Genomic DNA, 27,876 nt, shown 5'->3' with positions numbered 1-27,876 from the left:
ATTATTGCTCACTGAACATATGGCACGGAGGGGTTAACGACGGGCGCCCCCACCGCAAACCCCCGCGAGCAGCAGCGGAAGGAAGGTCAGGCGGGGCTCGAAGAGAGCATGCGCAGCGACACCCCCTGAAACCCTCCCTTACGGGCGCCAGAGGGGACAGACGCGCCCCCCGGGGCAGGATGGGAGATGTAGTTCCTGACTCTCCAGGGAGCGGAAGTGACGTTGGGCCGAGCCGAGCCGTGAACGCGCGCGGGCGCTGCGGCTTTGCCTGGCTCGCGCGGGGCCGTTGGATCCTCTCCAGGAGCCGGCGAAGCGTTTTTGTGTCTCCCGGCTCTGGGCATGCGCAGATCGGGGGGCTGGGGCGAGCACCGCATGCGCAGAGGCGGAGCTGCCCTGCTGCTGCTGCTGCTGCTGCTGCGGGGCTGGGCTGGGCTGAGCGGAGCGGAGCGGAGGGTCTGTGCCGGGGAGACCTTCATTAACCCCCGGGCCCGGCCCGGGCCCTGCTCCCGCTGCAGCCGCCCCCTGCTGAGGAGCTGCAGCCTCCAGGTACCGGAGCGAGCCCGGGGGCCGGGCGCTGACTCTGCCCCCGTGTCCGGGGGGGCGGGGACCAGGCATCTCGCAGCGGCGGGATCTGCTCCCTGGGGGGGCCGCGCCCGCGGGCTGGGGGGCTCGGAGCTGCTGTCCCAGCAGGAGCCCAACGCCCCCCGGGCCCGGCCAGGCTCTGCCCTGGGGTTCCTGCGCGTGGCTGGGCGGGAGGCTGGCGGGGGGGTCTGGGAAGGGGCGGATGGGAAATGTCGGTGCAGCCCGGACGTGGCCGGGAGGGGACCCCCAAGGAGTGGGGAGAGAAGGGGGGGCTGAGATCCCCTCGGATTTACCGCTGCCCTCCGCCCTGGGACCACCGTCCTCTCCCGTCCTGCCCCCTTTCTCTCTAGAGAGCAACGAGCGACAGCGGGTGACCCCCCGCCCACATCCCTGAAAAGGTCTCTCCTCCCCCCGATTGTACCCCATTCGCTCCCCACTTCGCCAATGGCCAGTTCAAATCTCACGTTGCTGGCGTCTCCGCCCCATTTTTACCTGTAGCGAGTTGTCCTTTTTTCGGTGGGAAATCCTTCCCCGGCGTGATTTCTGAACTGGGAAGAGGGTTAATGGGCAGAGGCTGGGAGAGCCCCTGAGACACGGATACCGCTGGGCTGGGGGGGCCACTCTCTGCTGGCAACAGGGCATGGGAGGGAGGAGCAAGCATCCCCCAGGGAGAGGGCTCAACCCCAGGTTTCCAGTCCCAGCTACTTCCCCCACCCCCACCTTGCCCAACCCACTGCCTGCTAGTCACATTCCCAGCCCCTCCCGTTCTGACCTGACTCCAGCCCCACTCCTGTCCCCTGTGAAAGCCACATCACCCAGGGCTCCCTGCTGGCCACGTGCATGTGAGGCAACAAGAATCCATCCCCTTCTCTTGTTGATTCCCCTCAAACTTTCCCTCTTTTCTCTTGAACTCTTAAATGGTGACATAAAATCTCCTCACATGCTGGGCTTCTCTCTTGTATCGGCAGATACTTAGTTGGTGGCCCATTTTCTCCTCGGTTCTGAAATACTCTTATCAAATTCTTGAAAATCTTCCTGCTTTTCTCTCCAGGTATCTGCATGAGATCAGGGCTGTTATCGTTCTAAGCGTGGCTCAGGCCTTGACTGAGATCAGGTGTCCCAGTCTGCTGGGCACTGCACAAACCCTAAGCAAGTTTGGGGCACCTTTTGTGCCAGGAACTGCACCCACCCTTACAGAGAGCAGGGACCTTGCTGTACCAGGTGCTACAGTGACCCTGACTGAGCTCCTTGCCCCTTTTCTGCTAGGCCCTGCATCAACACCAAGTGAAATCAGGCTCCAGTTGTGCCAGGTGCTGCAGAGACGGCAAACAAAATCAGGGACCTTGTTGTTCCTGGAGCTGCAGAGACCCCAAGTGAGATCTGGGTCCTGTTGCACCAGGCGCAGCAGAGACCCCAACATAGGTCAGACCCCGCTGTTGTGACAGGTGCTGTGAAGATCCCAAGTGAGATCTGCACCCCTGTTGTGACAGGTAAAACTGAGATCTGGACACCCATCCCCGGGCAAAGGAGCGCAAGACTGTGGCCCAGATTAGAATCTCATAGAAGATCAGGGTTGGAAGGGACCTCAGGAGGCCATCTAGTCCAACCCCCTGCTCAAAGCGGGACCAAACCCCAACTAAATCATCGGAGCCAGGGCTTTGTCAAGCTTGACCTTAAAAACCCCTAAGGAAAGAGATTCCACCACCTCCCTAGGTAACCCATTCCAGTGCTTCACCACCCTCCTAGTGAAAAAGTTTTTCTTAATATCTAACCTAAACCTCCCCCACCGCAACTTGAGACCATTACTCCTTGTTCTGTCATCTGCTACCACTGAGAACAGTCTAGATCCATCCTCTTTGAAACCCCCTTTCAGGTAGTTGAAAGCAGTTATCAAATCCCCCCCCCTCATTCTTCTCTTCTGCAGACTAAAGAATCCCGGTTTCCTCAGCCGCTCCTCATAAGTCATGTGTTCCAGCCCCCTATTAAGAACATAAGAATGGCTGTACTGGGTCAGACCAAAGGTCCATCCAGCTCAGTGTCCTGTCTACCAACAGTGACCAATGCCAGGTGCCCCACAGTGAGTGAACCTAACAGGTAATGATCAAGTGATCTCTCTCCTGCCATCCATCACCCATCTTTGACAGAGGCTAGGGACACCATTCCTTACTTATCCTGGCCAATAGCCATTAATGGACTTAACTCCAGGAGTGTATCCAGTTCTGTCTTAAACCCTGTTATATTCATTTTTGTTGCCCTCCACTGGACTCTTTCCAGTTTTTCCACATCCTCCTTGTACTGTGGGGCCCAAAACTGGACACGCTACTCCAGATGAGGCCTCACCGATGCCGAATAGAGGGGAATGATCACGTCTCTTGATCTTCTAGCAGTGCTCCTACTTATACAGCCCAAAATGCCGTTAGCCTTATTGGCAACAAGGGCAAACTGCTGACTTATATCCAGCTGCTCATCCACTATAACTCCTGCCTCCTCTTCTGCAGAACTGCTGCTTAGTCACTCGGTCCCTAGTCTGTAGCAGTGTATGGGATTCTTCCATCGTAAGTGCAGGACTCTGTACTTGTCCTTGTTGAACCCTATCACGTTTATTTTGGCCCAATTCACTAAATTGTCTAGGTCCCTCTGTATCCTATCCTTACCCTCCAGCATATCCACCACTCCAGACATGGTCTGTATCCATAACTTCAGATACAAACATGATCCATGCACACAAATAGGATAATCATACTCGGCACATCATAACTTTTCCAATGACACCACACATGATGCATATTGCACAAAAAGCATTATAATTCTATCCTAATCATATTATAATCATACCACTATGCTGAATATGGGGTGTCCTGTCAGGCAGGGTCTTATTTCAAGGCACAGGAGTTGGGAATGGACTTCTCCTCTTTGTGGAACAGGAAATAACCCTCCAGCCAGGGCTGGGAAAATGTCTCAGACTTCCAGGGCTGGAGCCTGAATCTACTGACACTTCATTAGTTACCACCACTCCCAGTCTTTGTGGCAACTGCAAACTTTATCAGTGAGGATTTTATATTCTCTTCTAGGTCATTGATAAGAACGTTAACTAGCAGAGGGTCAAGAACCAGTCCTCAGAGGGTCAAGAACCAGTCCTTGCGGGAACCCTCCAGAAATAAATCCACTCAACCATGGTTCCCCATTTACAATCACAAAATAAACCTGGCATACATTAAATAGATTAAAAACTGTATCATTCTAGTTTTTTTAGTCAAAATATTGTGCTGAACCAAGTCATATGCCTTACAGAAGTCTAGGTATATTGCATCAATACTATTAGCTGCATCCAAACTTTTGATCTTCATCCACTAAGGATATCCAATTAGTTTGATAGGATCTATTTGTTCTAAACCTTTGTTAATGGGTACTAATTATATTACCTTCCTTTATTTCTTTATTAATGAAATCCAGTATCGGCTGCTCCATTATCTTGCCCAGTATCAGTGTCAGACTGACACGCTTTTAATTAGCTGGGTCATCTCTCTTACATTCTTTAAATATTGGCACAGCATTAGCTTTATTCCAGTCTTCTGGAATTTCCCCAATGTTCCAAGTCCTAAGTAAAATCAACCTCAACAGTCCACCACGCTCCTCCACCAGGTATTTTAAAACTCTTGGATACCAGTTGTCTGGATCTGCTGATTTAAACATGTCTAACTCTAATAGCTGCTGAGTTATTGTTGGAATGGAAAGAGTGTTGTCGTCAACATCTTATGATATGACTACGTCATGTGCTTTTATCCAAACCCAGGAGAGAAATATTTATTGAACGCTTTTACCTCTTCTGCATTATTTTTGATAATTCCACCATTTCCGTCTAATGACAGGTTTCAGAGTAGCAGCCGTGTTAGTCTGTATTCGCAAAAAGAAAAGGAGTACTTGTGGCACCTTAGAGACTAACAAATTTATTAGAGCATAAGCTTTCGTGAGCTACAGCTCACTTCAAAGCTTATGCTCTAATAAATTTGTTAGTCTCTAAGGTGCCACAAGTACTCCTTTTCATTTCCGTCTAGTAATTTACCACTACCATTGTTAGGATTAATTTTGAACTTTATATACCTTTAAAAACTTCCTTCTTATTTTCATTGATCATTGATTTTTGATAGCTTCCCTTACCAATTTTCTACAATTCTGACCTTCTAACTTATATTCTTTACTATTGACTTCCCCTTTCTTCCATATAGTTTATTTGTAGAGTGTTGGGATTCCTACCAGGGAGCCACCAGCAGGGTCCAGAGACAGCCCCATCTCCTATCTCAGGCTCTGGCTAGTAGGTATGTGATAAATGTGAAAACCCTGCCTTAGTCTGTCAGCTGGGAGACACAATGGTTCTCTTTTTCTACCCTCTGATGCCTCCTGGCTGCTCTAAGCAAGGTGGAGGTGGGACTCAGGTAACATGTGCCTCCCGAAGCTTCCATTTACCTGGTGCTGCTGTTCTGTGAATAGTGGGGTTGTGACTGGGGCAGCAGATACTGAGTGTTGGACTCTTGCTCTTTCAGAGACCTGTGACTTTCGAGGAGGTGGCTGTATATTTCACCAGGGAAGAGGAGGCTCTGCTGGACCCCACTCCGAGAGCTCTCTACAGGGATGTAATGCAGGAGAACTATGAGACTGTGGTATGGCTGGGTAAGGAGTCCTGTCCCCTGGGTTATAAGAAGCTGTGGGGTCTCTAAAGAACTTGAGTAGTAATAACTTTATACCTGTATTTGTCATGCAAGTTTTGACAAGTTCTTCTCCCCCTCCCCCCCCCCTGCACACACACACTTTTTTTGCCTTATCTCCCACCCAGAATAATTTTTGGACATATGCCTTTTTGGTGCTGTCAGTCATTTATCATTATTGGATACATTAATAACTAGAGCTTTCATGCCTTTTCCTCATTTTAAAAGGAAAATATGCTGCCTGTAGAATTCTAAATTGAGTAAATAGGTGTATGACTCATGCATGTCTTGTGTGACAGTCAGATGAGTTCAGCTTTTGATAGGAGAGTGTATAATGTTGCCATTCAGGACCTATGGGTGAAGGGAGAACAGAGCCGTGGGAGGGGAGGAGAAGCAGGGAGTAACTAATTCTGGGGTGCTAGGACATGGGTAGTGTGTGTGCCGGATTAGAGGTAAGAAGGAAGAGGGAGGGATGAGGTAGTGAGAGACGAGGAGGGAACATAGGAAGCTCCCAAGGTGCCTGGACGTGGTGGTGGCTGAGAATAATGGGAAGAAAGTGAGGGGAGTGTGGAGGAAAGGCACCCAGGAGGTGTGCTGGGTGGATCAGTGGGAGGTAGGAGAGTTTTGGGGATCTAGAGCTGTGGGGGATCCTAGATCTTTAACCCCAAATCCCTGCCCAGGCCTTTTTGCTTTACAGCCTGCACTCCAGTTTTATTTCTGTTCAGTTTCACTTCATTATACATTTTCCCCCAAACGTTATTATTTTAACTCTTGACCTCCCTCTCCCACTCGTTACCCCCCTCCCCATATAACCTCCCCGTCTCTATGCACAGCAACCCCATCCACCGATCCTGAGTCCTTGCTGCATTCCTCCATCCCACAGTAGGGCCACTACCCAGGCACAAATGGGCACTTCGTTGATGATGTCAGGGTGGTAGGATAGCCTGTACAATTTTTACACCTCTGTATTGCGGTACAACTTGCCCTTTTACATGGCTGCTCAAAGTTATTTGAGAAGATGAAATTTGGTGAAACACACAGAAACTTAATTTAATACAGGCAGTTATAATTGGAATCATAGGCAAGGATCAATATGCATAATGATTAGACTAAGGTAAGTATAGTAAAGAGAGTCTTGCACTGTGCATACTTCCAAGTTATGGACATAGGGAAACAAAGATTGAGGGACAAGGGAGTCCATCAGAAGGAAGGCCCTCCTTCAGTTTACACTGCCTTGGTGACCTGACAAAATGGTAACTAAGAGAGGTATTTTATCCACTTATGGTAATAGGATGGCTATATCTATATCTGCTCCTTTACTCTGATTACAGTAATGTCAATAGCTGCCCCAACCCATATGTGGCCTTTGGGAAGTCCATAATTAAGCATCAAGCATTAATACTCATGATTTACATCACTTATTTACATCACTATTTATTAATAATTCTAATATATGAATGCGGCCCAACTGCTGAGATACTGCATAGCAACCTAACTGCTAAAGCCCACCCCTTCTTTCAGAATCCTGTGGTGTATTGCACCTGTTGGTGATTACTTGTTAGTTTTTTCAAAATGTGGGGTCAAAATATCTCACCTGGGATTCTCTCCTTATATCTCTCCCCAAAATATCTTACCTATGCTACGCAACTCCAGCTACGTGAATAATGTAGCTGGAGTGAACTTACCTTAGGTTGAGTTACTGCAGGGTGTACGCTGCGGGGGGTCGACGGGAGAGCGTCGGGGTAGAGTCAGCGGTAGAGTACAGGGGTTGACTGGAGAGCCAGCTGCAGTCAATCTGCAGTTGATTTGGCGGGTCTTAACTAGACGCACTAAATCGACCACCAGTGGATCAATCTCAGAGCGTGGATCCGGGCTGTACTGTAGACCTGCCCTTAATAGCCCATCTATTTATGTTCACCTCTTTGACCCTCCATGCATATTGCAAGCTAATAAGCAATTTTCTGATAATGACATCTTATCTCTAGCAAGTATAAAATTGCACATAAGACTTGAGACTAGGTCAAAGATCATAAAATCAGGTCGGGGTGAACAGGAGTGAGAGTTTGGAGATTTCAGAGTAGCAGCCGTGTTAGTCTGTATTCGCAAAAAGAAAAGGAGTACTTGTGGCACCTTAGAGACTAACAAATTTATTAGAGCATAAGCTTTCGTGAGCTACAGCTCACTTCATCGGATGCATTTGGTGGAAAAAACAGAGGAGAGATTTATATATACACACACACACAGAGAACATGAAACAATGGGTTTATCATACACATTGTAAGGAGAGTGATCACTTAAGATAAGCCATCACCAACAGCAGGGGGGGGAAGGAGGAAAACCTTTCATGGTGACAAGCAGGTAGGCTAATTCCAGCAGTTAACAAGAATATCAGAGGAACAGTGGGGGGTGGGGTGGGAGGGAGAAATACCATGGGGAAATAGTTTTTCTTTGTGTAATGACTCATCCATTCCCAGTCTCTATTCAAGCCTAAGTTAATTGTATCCAGTTTGCAAATTAATTCCAATTCAGCAGTCTCTCGTTGGAGTCTGTTTTTGAAGCTTTTTTGTTGAAGTATAGCCACTCTTAGGTCTGTGATCGAGTGACCAGAGAGATTGAAGTGTTCTCCAACTGGTTTTTGAATATTATAATTCTTGACGTCTGATTTGTGTCCATTCATTCTTTTACGTAGAGACTGTCCAGTTTGGCCAATGTACATGGCAGAGGGGCATTGCTGGCACATGATGGCATATATCACATTGGTAGATGCACAGGTGAACGAGCCTCTGATTGTGTGGCTGATGTGATTAGGCCCTATGATGGTATCCCCTGAATAGATATGTGGACAGAGTTGGCAACGGGCTTTGTTGCAAGGATAGGTTCCTGGGTTAGTGGTTCTGTTGTGTGGTGTGTGGTTGCTGGTGAGTATTTGCTTCAGATTGGGGGGCTGTCTGTAAGCAAGGACTGGTCTGTCTCCCAAGATCTGAGAGAGCGATGGCTCGTCCTTCAGGATAGGTTGTAGATCCTTGATGATGCGTTGGAGGGGTTTTAGTTGGGGGCTGAAGGTGATGGCTAGTGGCGTTCTGTTGTTTTCTTTGTTGGGCCTGTCCTGTAGTAGGTGACTTCTGGGTACTCTTCTGGCTCTGTCAATCTGTTTCTTCACTTCAGCAGGTGGGTACTGTAGTTGTAGGAATGCATGATAGAGATCTTGTAGGTGTTTGTCTCTGTCTGAGGGGTTGGAGCAAATGCGGTTATATCGTAGCGCTTGGCTGTAGACAATGGATCGAGTGGTATGATCTGGATGAAAGCTAGAGGCATGTAGGTAGGAATAGCGGTCAGTAGGTTTCCGATATAGGGTGGTGTTTATGTGACCATCGCTTATTAGCACCGTAGTGTCCAGGAAGTGGATCTCTTGTGTGGACTGGTCCAGGCTGAGGTTGATGGTGGGATGGAAATTGTTGAAATCATGGTGGAATTCCTCAAGAGCTTCTTTTCCATGGGTCCAGATGATGAAGATGTCATCAATGTAGCGCAAGTAGAGTAGGGGCATTAGGGAACGAGAGCTGAGGAAGCGTTGTTCTAAGTCAGCCATAAAAATGTTGGCATACTGTGGGGCCATGCGGGTACCCATCGCAGTGCCGCTGATTTGAAGGTATACATTGTCACCAAATGTGAAATAGTTATGGGTCAGGACAAAGTCACAAAGTTCTGCGACCAGGTTAGCCGTGACAGTATCGGGGATACTGTTCCTGACGGCTTGTAGTCCATCTTTGTGTGGAATGTTGGTGTAGAGGGCTTCTACATCCATAGTGGCTAGGATGGTGTTTTTAGGAAGATCACCAATGGACTGTAGTTTCCTCAGGAAATCGGTGGTGTCTCGAAGATAGCTGGGAGTGCTGGTAACGAAGGGCCTGAGGAGGGAGTCTACATAGCCAGACAATCCTGCTGTCAGGGTGCCAATGCCTGAGATGATGGGGCGTCCAGGATTTCCAGGTTTATGGATCTTGGGTAGCAGATAGAATACCCCAGGTCCTGGCTCCAGGGGTGTGTCTGTGCGGATTTGTTCTTGTGCTTTTTCAGGGAGTTTCTTGAGCAAATGCTGTAGTTTCTTTTGGTAACTCTCAGTGGGATCAGAGGGTAATGGCTTGTAGAAAGTGGTGTTGGAGAGCTGCCTAGTAGCCTCTTGTTCATACTCTGACCTATTCATGATGACGACAGCACCTCCTTTGTCAGCCTTTTTGATTATGATGTCAGAGTTGTTTCTGAGGCTGTGGATGGCACTGTGTTCTGCATGGCTGAGGTTATGGGGTAAGCGATGCTGCTTTTCCACAATTTCAGCTCGTGCACGTCGGCGGAAGCAGTCTATGTAGAAATCCAGGCTGCTGTTTCGACCTTCAGGAGGAGTCCACCTAGAATCCTTCTTTTTGTAGTGTTGGTAGGAAGGTCTCTGTGGGTTAATATGTTGGTCAGAGGTGTGTTGGAAATATTCCTTGAGTCTGAGACGTCGAAAATAGGATTCTAGGTCACCACAGAACTGTATCATGTTCGTGGGGGTGGAGGGGCAAAAGGAGAGGCCCCGAGATAGGACAGATTCTTCCGCTGGGCTAAGAGTATAGTTGGATAGATTAACAATATTGCTGGGTGGGTTACGGGAACCATTGTTGTGGCCCCTTGTGGCATATAGTAGTTTAGATAGCTTAGTGTCCTTTTTCTTTTGTAGAGACTCTTGGGCCCCGCTCTCTCCATCTGCAGCAGCCACAAGCTGCCTTCCTTCCAGGCTCCTTGGATCTTGGAGCCTGTCCCTTCTGACATTGCATGACCCAGGTCTTCTTTCTTACATTCTCCTTTTCTGGATTCAGAGTAGCAGCCGTGTTAGTCTGTATCTGTAAAAAGAAAAGGAGTACTTGTGGCACCTTGGAGAGTAACAAATTTATTAGAGCATAAGCTTTCGTGAACTACAGCTCACTTCATCGGAAGAATTGGAGGCTGTTGCTCCTGAATTTCAGTGTTTAATTCCCCAGCCTTCTCCACACACTGGGGGAGTTTAATTCTTCCTCCCATTATACCTGAATCACTAGATTTCCTAATTCCCCACAATGTGCTTTTGAAATATCACAGTTCTGGGACAGCTAAGCCTCTGACCTGCCTCCGTGGTCTGCTCAAGGAATGCCTGCTCAGGTATCAGGCCTCTAGCCAGCCCCTCTGTATGGGTAGGAACCCACATGCCTCTCCTTTTTGACCAGGTTTGAGGATTGCAGCTTCTCCTACACTGTGCTCACTGGACTAACCTCCAGTTCCTGTGCTTTGCTTTTTCTCCAAGGGCTGTAAACACTGTGTATGTGATAGAGTTGGGAACTTTGGTGATACTTCTATGATGCCAATACACACCTCAGTTTCCCTCTCTGATTGGTATTGCTGTGATTAGAAAGAGCAGGAGACATGAGGTGTTTTGTCACATAGTTGTTATGGGGTGATATGAATGGGTCATTAAGGACTGGTTGGAACCAATCCACATCAATGGAATACCCGACAGAAACAAGGGAATAATTGTCACCTGTCCACGGGAGGATCTCCCCTTGGCTGAGTGAAGCATTTATGGACTTATGTTTTTGGGAGCAGGAAGAACTGTTCTTGCAGATGCAGGGAACTCTATTGGAGAGAAGGCAAATGGACAGGTACAGTGAATGGAAACCAAACTGTTTTCTAGGGCAGCATGACTCAAGGGCATTGGCCAGTATGGACTATATTGTCTTCTTTGCTTCTGTGCCCTAATCTAAAGACTTTCAATGCTGCGTTTCGATTGACTAATAAACCCTGCTATGTTTTAAAAGTCTGCCCAGTGTCACAGCACAAACTTGCACTGTGCATTGAATGAGGAACAGTCTCTGAACAGGAGTGTCATTCAGTTGGACCTGTTGGCAGAGCTCACAGCTTGAAATAGGGTTGAAGCCAGAGGCTCAGTTGTAGGTGTTGAAACTACATTGGCCTATCCTTGTGGAAGAGTGGAACCCATTGGGTGTCTAGTGCACTCAAGGTGCACCTCCCAAGGGCGGTTTAAAAGCCAGGGCATTTCACAGATCCTGTGGATCCATGACAGTGTCAATGTGCCTTATGGGAAAAAGATATAAAGCAAGAAAAGCATCAAAATGCATATTTACCAACAGTCTTCTTGGGAATCCCCAATCATTTCCAAAATGTATTAAAACCTTACGTCTTGGTTATCAGGTCATGTCAGTTTGCAGCCCAAAAAGACCCCCCTCAGTCAGCTCAAACTCAGCTGTGTCTCCCCAAAAAGTCTGTCTGTCTTCTTCAGTCTCCTGAAAGAGGTAAAATCAGTTACTGCCCCTTTCTGTATGGGGCAAAGCTTCAAAAGATGGAGTTCTGTATAACCAGCCTTGAGATCCAGCCTTAGTGATACCAGATTGCACAGGAAACCTATCCCTCAGCCCTACTCGGTATCATCTGGCCCATCTCAGCATCATAGTCTGTGAAGTATTCATGCTTTGAAGGGCTGTCTCAAAGATACGGATAACAGTCATAAATAGGGCCAGTATTTGTTGGCAACAAAAAGAGAGTAGTTGACAAACATGAACAATATATAATCCTTTACAGCCTGAAAGTGCACTGCGGGAGAGGACAGGAGCCAGCTGTGTGGAGGAGGTGGGGCCCAGACACTGGGCATTGAGAGCCTAGGGCCGTCTGTGTGCTGGGGAGACGGGACATGAACCAGCTGCGTGCAGGGGAGATGATCCGGGGAGAGGTGCTGTTGACACAGTCAAGAGCAGGTGCGAGCGCAGTCTGCTCTGCAGCATGATGAGGGTGCCTGGTGTCCCATTGCCAAGTGCCCCGCCTCTCAAGGAGAAGCTCCACAGTTTTTTCTGAGCCCAGACTTATATGAGGAGGGAAGAAATTGGTAGCAAGTCTCAAAAGCAGCCAGCCCCCAGCCTTTGCCCTTTGCCCTGGGGAGGAGTCAGGTGTCTCCAGGCAGAAATCTGGGGTTTGTGACCCTGCATCCCCACGCACCCTCTGTTCACCTATTCTGGATATGAAGGGTGATTTCAGAAATGAAGAGTAATTTCAGGAAAAAATGCAGTAATAACAGCAATTTCCGGAAAACACTGGCCCTAGTCATAACATTAAATGTAAGAGTCTCAAGATGTATACCTGTGTTCATCAGATCTGTCACTCTGCCTTCATATAGTTCACTCTGCTGGTGGGCTCTACCTCATCCCCCATTCTGTGTCTTTCTTGTCTATTTAGATTGTAAATTCTTCAGGGCATGGGCCATCTAGTGTTCTGGGTTTGTACTGTGCCTAGCACAACAGGGGCCCATGGTTAGTTGGCTCTTGGGCACTAAGGTAATGAATATGATTTATAATAATAACTCTCCTGCCACTTTGAGCCAAGGAAGCTAGCCCTGGGATGTTACTTCTTAAAAATGAGCTGGGGTTAAAACCATGGAATATTCCTTGTGACAAGTATCCCACAAATTCCATGGACCGACCTTGTTTTCTTTTCCTTCCCAGGGTTTCCAATTTCCAAACCTGATGTGATCTTGCAGCAGGACTGAGGGGAACAGCTGTGGGTCTCAGACCTCTATGGCTCTGAAAAAAAGTGCTCCCGAGACTGTCTGCACAGGTGAGGAATTGGGTAAACCATCTCAAAAACTGTCCGTGAATACAGGAAACATTTGGGATGCCCTACAAAGACTCTCCAAGTTATAAGCTCTCCAAGTTCAGGATTGTTCCCTGCAGATGTGGAATCATTAGGCAGATGTCATTCATGGCTTCCCACCTATCCTGACTGACAGTTGGCAGCAGCTCCCTCCCCAGTCTCACTTTCCCTTGAGAGTTCTGGTGAGATGCATGCCCCGAACTGATACCTTCCTCTCTCTCGTTTGGGGAAAATCAGCTCCTGATAGGTTTGATCTCTCCCACACGTATTTTGGTTTGTTCACACCTTTTTCCATTCCTCTCTCTGGTGCAGGGAGTGACCTATGTCTGGATTCTGTCTGTCTCCCATCAGGTGACGGGATGGTGAGTGAGAACGAGGAGACACCCCAGCAGGAAGATGCTGAGCAAGTAGAACCACATGGGATGTTATCCGGAATATCCAAAGGGAATGTTTCTGGGAGTTGTGCACTCCCAGAAAAAGCAAAAGCCTGTGAGATTCAGCACAGGCCAGAGGAAAACTTCAGTAGCCACTCAGACCTTATTACATGCGAGACCATCAGCTTGGAAGAGACATGCTACATATGCCATGAGTGTGGGAAAAGCTTCAGTGGGAACTCTGACCTTCTCACACATCAGAGAATCCACAGGGGAGAGAAACCCTACACGTGTTCTGAGTGTGGGAAAAGCTTCAATCGGAGCTCACACCTCAACAGACATAGGAGCATCCACACAGGAGAGACACCCTACACGTGCGCTGAGTGCAGGAAAAGCTTCAATCGGAGCTCAAGCCTTATTAGACATCAGAGAATCCACACAGGAGAAAAACCCTACACGTGCTCTGAGTGTGGGAAACGCTTCAGTTATAACTCAGTCCTCATCTCACATCAGAGAATCCACACAGGCGAGACACCCTACATGTGCTCTGTGTGTGGGAAAAGCTTCAATCAGAGCTCAAGCCTTATTAGACATCAGAAAATCCATACTGGGTGGACACCCTACACGTGCCCTGAGTGCGGGAAATACTTCAGTTATAGATCAGCCCTTACCATACATCAGAGAAGTCACACGGGTGACAAACCCTATGGATGTTCTGAGTGTGGGAAACGCTTCATGGATAGTTCAGCTCTCATCACACATCAGAGAATCCACACAGGAGAGAGACCCTACATGTGCTCTGAGTGTGGGAAAAGCTTCAATCAGCGCTCACACCTTATCAGACATCGGGCAGTCCACATAGGAGAGACGCCCTACACATGTGCTGAGTGTGGGAAAAGTTTTAAGCAGAGCTCTGCCCTCATCTCACATCAGAGAATCCACACAGGAGAGATGCCCTACACGTGCTCTGAGTGTGGGGAATGCTTCAGTTATAGCTCAGCCCTTACGAAACATCAGAGAATTCACGGCGGAGAGACGTCCTACATGTGCTCTGAGTGTGGGAAAAGCTTCAGTCAGAGCTCAGGCCTTATTAGACATCAGAAAATCCACATATGAGAGAACTGTAATAAATGCCTTGATCCTGGCTGGCCAAAGATTGTTTTTTAAAAAATCACAATTGCCAATTCCCACATAGCGACCTTTGCACCATGTTCACGTGGTCTTTCAGCTCCCCTAGATGAGTTGCCTGCTTCTGCCTTTTGCAACTCCCTGTTCTTTGGGGTCAGTCCTGGGATTTTTTTTCTATCCTCTTCTCCTTTTGAGTTGTAGGAGTGTGTGTCCCTCCAGCCAGGAATGTTCATCAGTTCAAGGTAGGGGAGAGAGATGTCGTCCAAAAAGCTACCCTGAGGCAAAAACTGCCTGGACCTTACATCCACTAGGACTGTACGTGGTGTTGGCTGCTCAAGTTAGTGACCTTGGTGTAAAAAGACAATTATAGTTGTAGTGCAGATGTAGCCTAGGTGCTGCTGTTGGCATTAGCTTTCCCCTTGACCTGACCTAAACTCCATCACTTTTCCTAGTCTAAACAAACCTTGAGCATCACGGTTATACTGTCCCCCCCATTTCAAAGCAATTGTTAGTTATCAGGTTCCCCCTTTGGGAACCATTTTTTTCATTCCCAGTTGCTCTGATGTTGCTTCAGGTTGTGCTGGAGACCAGATATTTTTACTACCATTTTCCTCACTTAAAATATATTGAACTATAAAAGAGAACAGGAACAGGGCACGGATAGGGAAAAATACCCTCTGTAGCAACGGAAGAAGATAGGGTAAGTCAGAGGGATTCCCTTATTTCCACTTTACCAAACCAATCCCCCTGTTAAACTGGTTAGGTCAATATTTTTTCTAAAGGGCTGGGAAGAGTATTCCCGAGCAATGACTTGTAACTAAGCAAAATACCCATGCATTTGGCTCCCAAAGAAGTTGTGGCTCAGGTCCTTCAGGAGATGGCTCCTGAGGAAATCTCCTTCCTAAACTGTTAGGAATCATGTTGCTTACTATTTGGGAAATGCAATCCCTATCTAGATAGGAATGGGAAAAATGGAAGCTCTATTCAGCTCACCACTGTCAGATGCTGCAAATGTGTAGAAAATGAAATCTGTGTTGAATGTGATATAGCTGCAAAAAGATACCTATTTTTAATAGATACCTGATATGTGGTGTCTTACAGGGATTCTAAGCCACTCCTGAATTTAATCCCTAATTTCAATCTGTGCCACCAGATTAAGGAAATAAAAGGGCATATTTGTGGGAGTTATACCTCACTTTCACTACTGATATATTGTGTGGTTGGTGAAGAATTCTATGGCAGAGAAGTGTAAAATTACTCCAAGTAAGGTCAAAGATTTGACAAGAACTCGGCTAGAAACTGCAGGTATGAGTGGTTGATTTTCACCTAGAGATGGAAGCTGTGGTGATCTGTGGTCTAGGTATACTATTTTTAGAACACTGCTCCCTAGTTAAGTGGCACTGATCATGGTCCTAAAGGATGCCATGATTAAATTGGGAACAACTGTCTTTTACCATTTGGAGCCAAAGTTTCATGAAGCACAGAGAGAAACAGCTGATTCCTTCAGAGCCATTCCATGCCTATAGGTCCCAATCTGGCTGATTTGCAGGACAAGAAGCACTTCCATGCTGCCAATGAGGAAATGTACCAGATTCCAAGTTCAGACTGCAGAATACATGAATGCTGAGTCCAGAATCTGTGGTTTGGTCTTGTAGCTTTGCTATTAAGTCATGCATTTGTATCGCTTCTCCACCTGCTGCTACGTTGAAAGATTAGAAAGTGTGAAAATAGAGCACAGGTGCTTTTTCTCATAATGCAACCTTCTCACATAGTGTGAGACCCCTTCCACCCACACTTATGGGAGAAGATCCAGGGAGAAATGAACTCACAGAAATAGAAGGCTCCTAGATAATTGTAGAACGTGACTTCACACAAGGCTGACTGGGTGGAAATGGGAATTGAGAGAAAACTGCCCTATAGGTTTATATTTTGTAATCTTTAAATGAATTGTTACCAGCGACAATTTAAATTAAACTTGAAGTTAATTAGTTAACCCTTCCTTCCTAGCAGAGGAAGCCACACCCCAGAAGCTCTGCTGGGCATGCTCCAACTGGAGAACACGTATAAAAGCCTGCAGAGTTTCTCAGTCTGGGCTGACTGCCGGAGGGGAAGGAGACACGCCGCCAGCTCCTGAGGAGGGAAAGCCTGCACTCCAGGATCCAGAGGCCAGCCAAGCCGAGGCCCAGATGGAGGATGCCCCAAAGTGGAGTACACTGTGTTTATGGTAGGGAGTGACCCAGGGGAACTTTAAAGACAAAGTGCGTGAGTGCCGCAACGACACTCTGCATGTTGCAGGCGGATCCCCATCAAGCTAAGGCCAAGGGGAACCCCACCACTAGCAGAGTCCTGGGTCGGGACCTGGTGGAGAGGGCGGGCCCAGGTCCCCCTACTGCCCTGACACTTGGGGTGAGCTGCATGGACTCCGGCCACTAGGCTGCATTACCCCGCCTAAGAGGGGGACGTGGCCATTGGTCCACACTTCCCTGGCATGTGTGGATGAGCTGCATGGACTCCGGCCTCTAGGCCACACCACCCCGCCTGTGAGGAGGAAGGTATTTTGACTCTGGCCATTGGGCCACACCGCCCTGATACTTCGGGTGAGTTACCTGGACTCTGGCCACTAGGCCGCACTACCCTGCCTGTGAGGGGGAAGGTATATGGACTCTGGCTGTTGGGCCACACTGCTCTGACATTGGGAGAGATTTATATGGACTCTGGTCATTAGGACCCACAACCCCGATCAAAGGAGTGATTGCACAGAAACAGGCCATTGGGCCACATTGGGCCGCCCACAGAGAGATGGGCATGGGAGACTTGAGAGTGGCGAGGGTTTGACACCCCATCCCACCCCTGCCACAAAGGGGTGCTGTGGTGCCAGACCCGCCAGAGGCTGATTATGTGATAACTTTCAGTGTTCCAATATAATTCAGGTTTTCTTCTAGTTCTCTCCCTGCCCCCTCCTACTATATAGGAAATTGTTGCTAATCCTGAAATTAAAACCTCACTCCAAGGGAATTAGAGTGGAGGAATATGTGAGAGAAATAGCATGTATGAAAATAGAGACCTAGTATAGACTGTCATTATTTCTATTTAAAATCGAATTTATTTTGATACATTTTTAAATAAATCATCTGTTAGGAGGAAAATTACTTGAGACAAGATGTGTAACCTTTTACCCAGTTAGAGGGTAATAGCCACAGAGTTGCCCAGGTCTCTTGTTTTCAAAGCAAAGATGTCACATACGGCAGGACATGTCAAAATCTAAACTGGTGATGGATGTGTGATGGTAGCTTTTCTGAGTTGTTCTTTTTGTGGTTTGTTTTTTTTTTTCATTTAATTTTTGTTTTGTTTTTGCAACCAGTTATTTTTATAGATGCTGAGGCCCCTTTTCCTTTTAAGTACAACACTTTAACTCTCAGGCCTGGCTCTGGAAACCTCCTCAGAAATGGCCTTGCGTTTCTTTCATGTGTGATATCTTCGGGGTTCACACATCCATGCTACATGGGGTTCACAGCAATAGATACTTTGAGAAACCTGCTGGGTTAAGTGGGCCTTTTCCAAACTGACATTGGCCTAAAGTCTACTTCAGTTCAGCTGGATTGGGACATATCTATATCAAGGGAGTGGTTCACACCTGATTTTCCCAGAGACCTCAGGGGAAGGGTGGTAAAATAGGATAAGTAGGAATCTACAACAATGAAGTTAAAGATCAGGGTGAAAGACCCTCACTTTGCAGGTCAAAAAGCCTGTTCTGTTCATTCCCTCTGACACATCTGGCACTGGTCACTCTCAGGCACCACACGGGGTTAGATGGACCATTGCTCTGACCCAGCATGACCAGTGTTGCGTTCTTATGTAAACCCTCTACAGCCTTGTCTACACTGGCAAGTTTCTGCATAGTAAACCAGATTTCTGCGGTGTAACTTCTGAGGTGTGCACACTGCCAAGCTACTTAGTTTGCAGAAACTGCTCAGTAGCAGCGCTGTTAAAAAAAAAAAAAAAAAAAGCCACCCTGATGAGAGGCGTACAGCTTTCTGTGCCAGTGCCAGTGTAGACACCCTGTTCCATTACAGCTCTGCAACTAGTCTCGGGTAGGTGTCCCACAATCTCTGTTCTCATCTCTCTGGTTATCGGTTTGAACTCTACTGCACTGCCCTCAGTGACCAACCGGGAATGCCACCCCTTAAATTCCGTGGAAATTTTGAAAGTCCCACTTCCCTCAGAGACCAGTTATGGTTACCGACCCATCCTGAAATTAGAGCAGGATATTTTAAAGCTTTATCTCATAGTAAAGTAACACAATTCAAACGTCATCGCAGAGGATAAAGCACTCCATCATTTCATATTTATTGCTACTGATCTCACTGAAAAACTTCCTTGGTGCTACTCCCAGCACTTTAGGGAGTTTTTCCCCTTCTCCCTTCCAGCTGTGGTTATGGGATTGCAGGACGTCTCCAGATGGCCAGATTTGCTCTTTGACTTACATCCTTCACTTATTTGAATGAAGCTGTCTGCTACCAGTTTAGTTCATAGCTCAGGTACCGGCAGCTAATTACAAAGGCTAAATTCCCATTGCCATCAGTGGGAGGTTATCCTGGGCTGCCAGGGCTGCAGGATTTGGTCCATGATCAACCAAGGTGCTACAACAGCTGCACTCTTACATGGTGGGTCCTGTAGCCTATTACTAAACTACTCTGCCATAGTCTGCAGGGTGGCCTGACTTGCTGAGAATCTGGCAGAAGAGAGACCCTGGAGCAGAGAAGGAAAATGTCCTCAGCAGTCATAACTGGCAGGAGCAGGAAAGGTTGGATTTGTTTTTAAACTTCTCTCCCTGCTCAGGCCTTTAATCATTCCTGTGGCTCTTCTCTGAGCCCTCTGCAATTTATCAGGGAAAACCAACCCACCAACCAACCAAGCCAGGCTGTTCTGAGTGATGTAACAATCTATTGCCTTCCAAGGTTGAATATCAATCAGATCATTCTATTCACCCAAGAGTTCAACTTTAAGGCCTTTTTGTTTTCTAGTTCCAATCAAATCCTGTGCAACAGCATCATTGTTAACTCATCATTTGGTCACTTCACATTCACAGGTTCCCAGAGCTGGCAGGTCTAAGTCTTTCCTCCCACACCAACATGAAAAAAATCAGTGACAGAAAATGCCCTAAAGCCCCTCTGCTTCCTTGCCCACTAGACTGTGGAAATACACAAGGGAAAGTGCTTTCCTCTCTCCTCCTGACCCTGAGTAACATTTCTGTCTGTCCTTGAGATTCTGCCACAGGGATAAAGGTTGAGGATGCATATGACATGTTAAGGCTTCATTGATTTGTTCATTCCTTTACTCCTTCATTAGTAACAAGGGTGCATGAGCTCAAAATAATCCAGCTCTGACTTTCACACAGGAGGCTATTTCCAGGCTCACAATTCCCCCCCCCCCCGCCCCGCCCCCAAATCTATCTTTCTAACCTGAACAAGTTGAATCTGGAGACACTGAGCCCCAGGATGCCTTTCTTTCATCAAATATTTTTGGAATATATCACGTTAACTGGGTAGGTCTTCCCCTAGGAAGAGTCTGTCCAGTGGCAACACCCAGTGCACACTTCCCATTTATGAACTCATCTTCAGTTTATAGGCCATTGAACCTAGCGAGGCAGGGAGGATCCCTTTGGTTGGGCTCCAGCCTAAGCAAGCTCCTGGAGCGAGAGCCCGGCAAGCCTGAGTCAGCTGGCCTGGGCCAGCTCTGGGTTTTTAATTGTACTCTAGACATACACTTGGTATCAAAATCCCAGCTTTCTCATCAGGAAATCAAGCCCTAGTCCCCCACGTGACAGGTCAGGATAGTCACCACTATATTCATGAGGTCAGAACCGACAACTGCATAGGGACCTAGGGGAACAACTTGTCCAGCTCCTAGAACAGCTTTGTACAAACATTTTCCCCATCAAAATGATCCAGAGTTTTTAAAATGAGAATAAGAGAACAAACTAAATCAAAACCAGAGAAACTGCTATCAATCTCCCCACCACACATAGTTTGGGTCTGAATTTTTCTACTGAAATTTTGAGGCAATAAAACTCGCACTGCTATTGTCCAGAAACAAACCTAAACCTCCCGTGCACTGTCTAGGACTTTGATTGCTGAACCACCAATGCTTCAGCTCCTTCTGTGAGATTTTCAGCTGCCCAATACTGCTGCTATTCCAGGGGAGCAATTCTTGACTCCAGTACGCATTGATCTCAACCCTGTTCTGTGTATCACAGGTTTCTCTAGGAAAGGGCAGTGAATGGTTCTAGGATCCAGTGATCCTCATTCAAATCAGGCCAGAATATGAGAATCCTTCCCCTTTTCCAGGCTGTGGGAGGGGAGACATCTAAAGGAGCTCTCTGAGCTATAGCACGTGGCTAAGTAAAGAGAATAAGCCCTATATTCTCCCTCTGCTTTGGGTGCTGGGCTTACTCCTGAAGTATCTTTACCCACGTAGTCTCTATGGATCACCCCTAACCCTTGATGCTGCTTTCTACAGAATATGAAAGGAGCAGAGGCAGTGCAGGAGCCTTCTGGGACACAGATCTGAGGCTTTGGGAGAGAGAGATTGTCTGAGACATCAGAGCGCTATAAACCATGCAGCTACCTCCTAAATCGGGCCTGTTCCAGCCCTGAGTCTGAGCTACCAGGGTCCCTCCCACAAAACAGGGTGCCCACAGCCTACAGCCTGAAAATAGGCAATTGAAACTAACTCATGCTCTCTCTGTCATGGCTTCCCCTAGACCAAATGGCATCCTAGCCAAGAAGCATCTTTGGTGCGCCCCCATCCCCAATATGTTTAAACCTTTGAATACCTTATTTTTTATTGCATTTGTAGCTCATTTCATGATTTCAATGTACAATTTGGATGCATGATATTCTGTGTCATAAGACAATAAATTTGCATGCTACGATCTGTATTTATTCATGCCATATATAAGCAAATAAAAAATTCATTTCCTTTGAGCATATAAAAACTTTTTAATTTTAACAGTAACTGAAATGCATTAATATCTAGAAATTGAACTGTCACCAACACAGGGTGGAGCACTATTAAATAGTGTTACAGTAAGAGACAGAGTTAGAATGGTAACCCTAGTCCTTTAGTTCAAAGATCGCTTTTCTCACCTTTCCCCTCATGAACTGAAGTGCAGCATTACAGAGATTGAAGCACTGGCCTATCTCCTTTTCAAGTGATGAAATAGCAAACGATGTCAGTCTCTCATTGGCCATCGGCGATCGGAGATGTTTTGTTGAGACTAAGCTTCAGGGTGAGAAGCAGCTGGCCAAATAAAAAAAAAATTGTGCAGGTGCCAAAGTAGCTCAGTTGGGTGAGTGTTAGACCGAAGATCTAGAGGTCTCTGGTTCAATCCCAGGCTTTGGCATGCTTTCATCCCTCTTTGTGCAGGGGTGAGCTGTTTTCTGGAAGCACAGCAGTTTCTTTACCTGACCCGAGGCACTCATTTCAGGTGCTGCTGTAGGAAAAGACATGGTGGGCTTCCGCATCTGCTTGGCTTACCTCACCTTTCTTTCTTTCTTCTCTTGCTCTTTCCCAGGAAGGGGAAGAAAAAGAAGCTCTCCTTCAATCTGGAATCACAAATGAATCATAAGATTGACTTCCTGGGAGCCAGCTCCAGTTCTTTGCTCTAGGCCAGTCACCTCTTGGAGCCTTGTAGCTTGGCCTCCTCTGCCCTTGGAGGTTGGCCTACAGAGACCGGCTCTTCCTGCTGGTCTCACTTGCATGACTTGCCAAAGGAGAAAGTGAGGTGGGAATGGGGTAAAAGAGGAAGGTAATGCTGAAGAAGGCAGGGCAGAAGCTAAGCTAAGCTAATCTCAGTGGAGTTAGTAGAATGCCACCATTCATTCTGCCAAAGCCTGGGAAGGTGCGGTTGGCTGCTTGGAGGTAGAATCCTGTGCCTGCCTCTGGCATCCCAGGGATGGCTGCTTGCAGCCCAGGAGAAGAAGCGGGGTTCTGGGTGGAAGGAAAAGTAGCAATGGTGAGTCCTAGTGGGCTCCTTTCTGGCAAGATAGTTTTCTGATTTAGGTTTGGGAGGAACCTGAAAGCTGTGTGTGGACTTGTTCCAGTGAGAACTGCTGCTCCTTTCTTGCCAACCTGGGGGCGCTGGTGACAGCTTGTGGTGGGGCAGGTGCTGACTTGAGTGAATGCAATATAGGAAACCCTAGCCTAAGTCCACTGCTTATCTCCTGCCTTGTGACAACAAGATTTAAATCTTCCTAGCATGTGCTGTGGATCGTGCATTAAGCCTACCTGGTTAGCCTGGTCATTGCCAAAGTAGCTCAGTTGGGACTGCATTAGATTGATGATTTGAAGGTTTCTGGCCTGGTTCCAGGCTTTAGCACACCCCTTCACCCTGGGCATGTAGTGCTAGGCTTTCTTCTGGGTTTGCAGCTGTGCCTTGAACTCATGAATTTTCCTAATTTCAGAGGCAAAACTTGCAGAGGGCAGTATGTGGGGTCATGTGCCCTACCGGGGTTAGCTATCCCTGCTACATCATGTGGTGCTGCCAGACTCCCCCCCCTCATAACAGCTGCTGGAGGGGTAAGTGGGGAGGGTCTGCCTTTGCTGCTTCCTCTCCCTACATTGTTCACATGTGGGAGGGGCTGTTGATTATAAGGGGCGTGGCTGAACCTTGAAATTATGCCCCCCCTCCCCCTTTCAGGAGACTCCAGTCGTCTGTGCCTGGTTTCCAGCTCCGCAGCCAAAGGAAAAAGTGGAATTCTTCACCTGAGTGGCCAGCTCTTACTTTCCTTCTCTTGAAGGGAAGGAAAAAAGAATTTCTTTTCAAAACCCTTGTCCTACCATTGTCCAAGGTGTGACTTTCTAATCTCCTGCTACTGTGGAGGATTTAGAGTTAGTGGGGCCCTGTGCGCATAAAGTCCATGCAACATTCCACTTTCATCCCTGCCCTAGTATGTCTCCAGTAGCCGCTGTCCCCTGGCAGCCGCAAAGGAAGTTTCCACCCATCCAGGAGACCCCAGCCTGGGACTAAACTCAGCTAAGGGTTCTCCTCTTCCCCCATCTTGGACTCCAGTTCGTATTTTTACTATGAGTTAAAGCAGCCCAAATCCCCAGAGTCTGGTTTAATGTCACAAGTTTCCAGTGTCTCCATGGAAGACAATTTGTTAAATCCCAGATAAGTGGAGTTAAATCAGTTCTCAGCCTGAGTACTTTGCTCTTAATCCTGAGGATATTGTCCCACCATGGAGCCATTTACCACTTTTTCACACAGAAGCACAATTTTCTTTGCACAGACACAGGAACAGCAAGATCTTTCTCTGTCCCTTGTGCAAAGAAGGGTGTCAAATTCCACGGAACCTTTCGCTTCTGCAATGGAAACCATGGACAAATGGGGCCCTGGTCACATCCAGCCCTGGCAGGGAAATGTTCCCTCCCCTTTTCCTTAGCGCTGCTGCTGCTATTTCATGGAATGTCTGGGATGGGGAAAAAGCTGATTTCACTCCAGGTGGAGGGGAAATAAGGACCCTGAAAATCAGGGAAAACCCAACCCCGGCTACCAGAAAACTGTGATGTTGGGGATGTGCATGGGAAAGGGACTGTGTGAATTGTCAAGGTGGGAAATGAATAACAATCTACAACTAGATCCACCTCATTAACCACCGACAGAGGCTAATCATGCTGCAGATAGAAGGGAAACCGGGAGCAATTCTTTGCTGTTCAGCCAAAGAAACAGTAACTCAGTTGCCCCGCAGTGAATGTGCTGGGGAAAGCTGGACTTTTCAGGCAGGTCCTGCTTTTCATAGCAGATCCTAAAAACATCTGGAGCTCCCCACACCACTTCTGTGAGGTGTTGAGCTACTCACAGCATCCCCCACCACCATTACCTTCCAGCTGGGGGTGGCAGAACCATCCACTCAATTGTCTCTCTACACCGAGTCCAGTGCACACATTCTCTCTCCCACACACAGAATCTGACCCTGCTGCAAAGTGACCCCTATGAACCAGCAACCTCCAGGACAGCAGGATTGGCTCTCAGAGCTGGGAGTGTGTCCCCCATGCTGCTCTTAGGCCACTGAATGCTTTGGAAACAGGAGGGCCTGCTCCTTTGCTCACACCCAAAGGGGATGTGGCCCATGCAGTCTCCCTGCATGAGTTTCAATCCTATTCAGTTAGGGGCAAGTGCCAATTGCATAGGTCTGTGAGGGTTTCTCCTCCTAAGTCACCTTGGTACTTCCAAGATTCCCACCTGTGATGCTGCTAGGGACAATGGTAGATCATAGAATATCAGGGTTGGAAGGGACCTCAGGAGGTCATCTAGTTCAACCCACTGCTCAAAACAGGACCAATCCCCAATATTTGCCCCAGATCCCTAAATGGCCCCCACAAGGATTGGACTCTAAACCAGGGTTTAGCAGGCCAATGCTCAAACCACTGAGCTATCTCTCCCCCCAGAGGAGAAGGGAGAATCCTCCCACCCTGGGGGGAAGGGTCCCATCTGCACAGACCGAGGCAAGGAAAAACTGAGGGGCAGTCAGTGCTCAGAGAGGAGAGAGGTCAGTGATTTACACCCACCAGGGGGCACTGTCTTTTTGAGGTTTCAGAGTAGCAGCCGTGTTAGTCTGTATTCGCAAAAAGAAAAGGAGTACTTGTGGCACCTTAGAGACTAACAAATTTATTTGAGCATAAGCTTTCTTAAGCACCAAAGCTTATGCTCAAATAAATTTGTTAGTCTCTAAGATGCCACAAGTACTCCTTTTCTTTTTTGTCTTTTTGAGGTGAGTGCAGCTGGCTTGTGATGGTGCTGAAGATGGATAGAAAAAAGGCTGGAATCAATGACAAAGGAGACCATAGAAGGGGAAGGGAAATGGCAGCTCCACAGAAGGTCCTAGGAGCTCAGATGCCCCAGTTATAGGCACTCTGTCCTGTCCTAGAGAGAGAAAAGACAAAGAGGGACCCAGCCTCCCTACAGTGATCCCAGGGACAAGACTCTGGTTGGGAGTGGGGTGAAGGTTCCCTCTTGACAAAGGGGAGCTGAAATGCCTCAACATCCTGGAATTTAAGTAATGAAAGCAACAAACCTTGCACGGGTGGGGGCTGAGGTGTGTCAGCAGAAGGTTGGGCTGGACAGGGGTGGCAGGTTTGTATAATTGTTGGTGGTGTCCACAATGGGACCAAGTCCTACAAACACCCACACACACCCCAAGGCTCTGGGAGGGAGTTTGGGTGTGAGAGGGAGAGGGTCAGGCTCTGGGAGGGAGTTTGAATGTGGGCTCTGGGCTGGGGCAGGAGATTGGGATGCAGGAGGGAGTGCAGGGGTGGGCTCGGGGAGGGAGTTGGGTGTGGGCTATGGGCTGGGGCAGGGGTTGGGGGTGTGGGGTGCAGGCTCTGGAAGGAAATTTGGGTGCAGGGTCTGGGATGGGGCAGGGGGTTTGGGGTACAGGAGGGGTGAGGGGGCAGGATTTGGGAGGGAGTTGGGTGTGGGCTTGGGGATGGGGCAGGGGGTTGGGAGGGGTGCAGTGCCTACCTCAGGCGTCTCCCAAAAGCGACCTGCATCCCTTCTGGCAGCAGCTTCTAAGTGGAAGAACTGGGGGAGTCTTTGTGCACCTCTGCTCGCAGACACCAGCCCCGCAGCTTCCATTGCCACAGTTGGCAGGGTTGGCACTCGAGGCAGGGGCAGCGCTTGGAGACCCCCCCTGGCCCCAGGGCCCACAGAGACATGACAGCCACCTCCGGGAGCAGCACGCCATGCGGAGTGAGGGTGGGCAGGAAGCCACCTTAGCCCCATTGTGCTGCCGGTGGTGGCGGCGGGGGTCCCCCAGTTCTTTTAAATTGCCTGGGGGTGGCAGGCAGGACTGGGGGGACACTCTGGGAGTGGTGCGCAGGGGCAGCAGTTGTGGTCCGGGGAGACCACACTAGAGGATATTTTCTTCCGGTTAAAAGGTACTGGAGTCTCATCACTGAAAAGCCACATCTTGAGTTAGGTTTGAACCAGCAGCCTTTCAATTACCTGGCAAAGGTGAGAACCACAGAGCCTGATAACTGCCTGCTTCCCAACATTATCTAAGACGCACCTGCAGGGTGCAAACTGGTTAGTGCAAAGGGGAATATTGCTGGGTTTAGGAGTTCAGGCCTTAGCTGGAGCACTGGTTTCTGTTTTCCATGTACCTTTCCCCAACTTGCTTTGCCTTATTCACATGGAAAGTGCCATACCAGAGTAATGAGAGTAAGTTCTAAAATGTGAAGGTTGGTGCATAGCTTGGGACTCCCCCCCCGCCCCGTGCCACCATTAGCTCTGGGTGGATTGTTCACTGGCAGGGAGGATTGATTCATTTCTTGCTGAGGAAGCTGCCAGAACAGGTCTTTGGGACCAGATCTCCCCGATTCTTCCAGCGCATGCCAGGCTTCCTCCCTGCCCCAGTCACTGCTGCAGGAGGGTCCTGTATGCACTGAGCCTAAAGCCTTTCCAAGCCTTCTTAGTGCAGTTGGCAGCGCATCAGTCTCATCATCTGACAGTCCTGAGTTCAAGCTTCAGACAGAGCAAATGTTTTTGCTGCCCTGCTTCTGATGTTCTAAAGGAAATCAGAGAAAAGAGACTAGAGCAGAGTGATTCCTAGACACCCTCCCATCCAGCCCCCCCCCCCCAACACTTTTCAAAGGCATTACATTTTCTTTCTCCTTTAGGACTTGAATGCAGCTGGAAATACCAATTCCTAGAGACCCCCAGAGCACACAACTGTAGTGCAGAAAGCTGGGGGCTGCCAGGTTGTTGTGGGCATGTAGTGAAAGGGATGCACAAAAAAAATCCACTAGGGCCATTGCCCCCCTTGTTCACTGCCAAGCAGCTTTGACTCTTGATGACTGTGATGCTGAGACTCCACTGCCTCAGCGTCCTCAACCTCCACTGGAGGCCAGTTCCTTAGACCCCTGTTCATATTCCAGACCCCAGCGGGTCAGACCCCAACCCTGCCCAGCCACTCACCTTCTGCCCCAGGTGAACCAACTGGTGGGCTGCATCCACAGGTAGGCAGCTTATACTGCTCCCCTCAGACCAGCAGCTGATGGCAGCTAATCCCCCCCTAATGCTTGGGGGAAGAAGCTGGGGATCACATTTTATTTCTTCCACACATCGAGTCTCACTGTGTTTGAACATATTTCTCTCTAAACCTGATTTTAATTCAGAGCCTCTCCCCCCATTTCTGCTTTATGCCTCATTCCTGTACAGATGTAAACACAAATAAATTTTTGGTGATCACTTGCAGCTACTTCCCTGAAGATTTTTTAATTTAATGATTGCTGCCTCCTACCCCCATTAAGAATAGTGGATTTTATGCCCAGGCGCTTCATCATCCTCCATAACCATGTCATCAAAACCACCTGGATGACTGCTTGAAACTCCTGACACTACACACTCTTCCTCT

The 27,876-nt window shown here is 48.1% G+C and overlaps 1 protein-coding gene and 1 non-coding gene across 17 annotated transcripts; both read left to right on the top strand.

Annotated features, from left to right (window-relative positions):
- The first annotated feature begins 193 nt into the window (after window positions 1–193).
- On the top strand, window positions 194–27,876 carry LOC119856431 (zinc finger protein 501-like). Of its 16 annotated transcripts, none has more exons than XM_043515409.1 (7): window positions 211–546; window positions 5,124–5,250; window positions 12,809–12,920; window positions 13,269–14,700; window positions 16,466–16,682; window positions 26,075–26,210; window positions 26,399–27,876. In XM_043515409.1, exons 3-4 carry the CDS (start codon window positions 12,881–12,883, stop codon window positions 14,444–14,446), a joined length of 1,218 nt encoding a protein of 405 aa, XP_043371344.1. In that variant the 5' UTR covers window positions 211–546; window positions 5,124–5,250; window positions 12,809–12,880; the 3' UTR covers window positions 14,447–14,700; window positions 16,466–16,682; window positions 26,075–26,210; window positions 26,399–27,876. The 16 variants fall into 16 exon arrangements, with proteins under 16 accessions (XP_043371345.1, XP_043371351.1, XP_043371344.1 ...); XM_043515406.1 differs by lacking the exons at window positions 26,075–26,210; window positions 26,399–27,876 and adding exons at window positions 21,628–23,038; window positions 23,160–23,872; XM_043515408.1 differs by lacking the exons at window positions 26,075–26,210; window positions 26,399–27,876 and adding exons at window positions 21,628–21,749; window positions 22,924–23,525.
- Window positions 21,791–21,863, top strand: TRNAF-GAA. The gene has a single exon. It is a non-coding gene; the product is annotated as a tRNA-Phe (tRNA).

The sequence above is a fragment of the Dermochelys coriacea genome, chromosome 5 (genome assembly GCF_009764565.3).
Source record: "Dermochelys coriacea isolate rDerCor1 chromosome 5, rDerCor1.pri.v4, whole genome shotgun sequence".
In the NCBI taxonomy this organism is placed as follows: Eukaryota; Metazoa; Chordata; order Testudines; family Dermochelyidae; genus Dermochelys; species Dermochelys coriacea.
Note: the sequence above shows the minus strand (reverse complement) of the source record. Positions and strands in the feature narration are given on the sequence as shown.

Bases quoted from the DNA above. Each gene is read 5' to 3' on its own strand.
- LOC119856431 (XM_043515409.1), top strand. From the start codon at position 12,881: ATGGCTCTGAAAAAAAGTGCTCCCGAGACTGTCTGCACAG. The intron at 12,921-13,268 runs GTGAGGAATTGG...TCTCTGGTGCAG, and splicing joins TCCCGAGACTGTCTGCACAG to GGAGTGACCTATGTCTGGAT.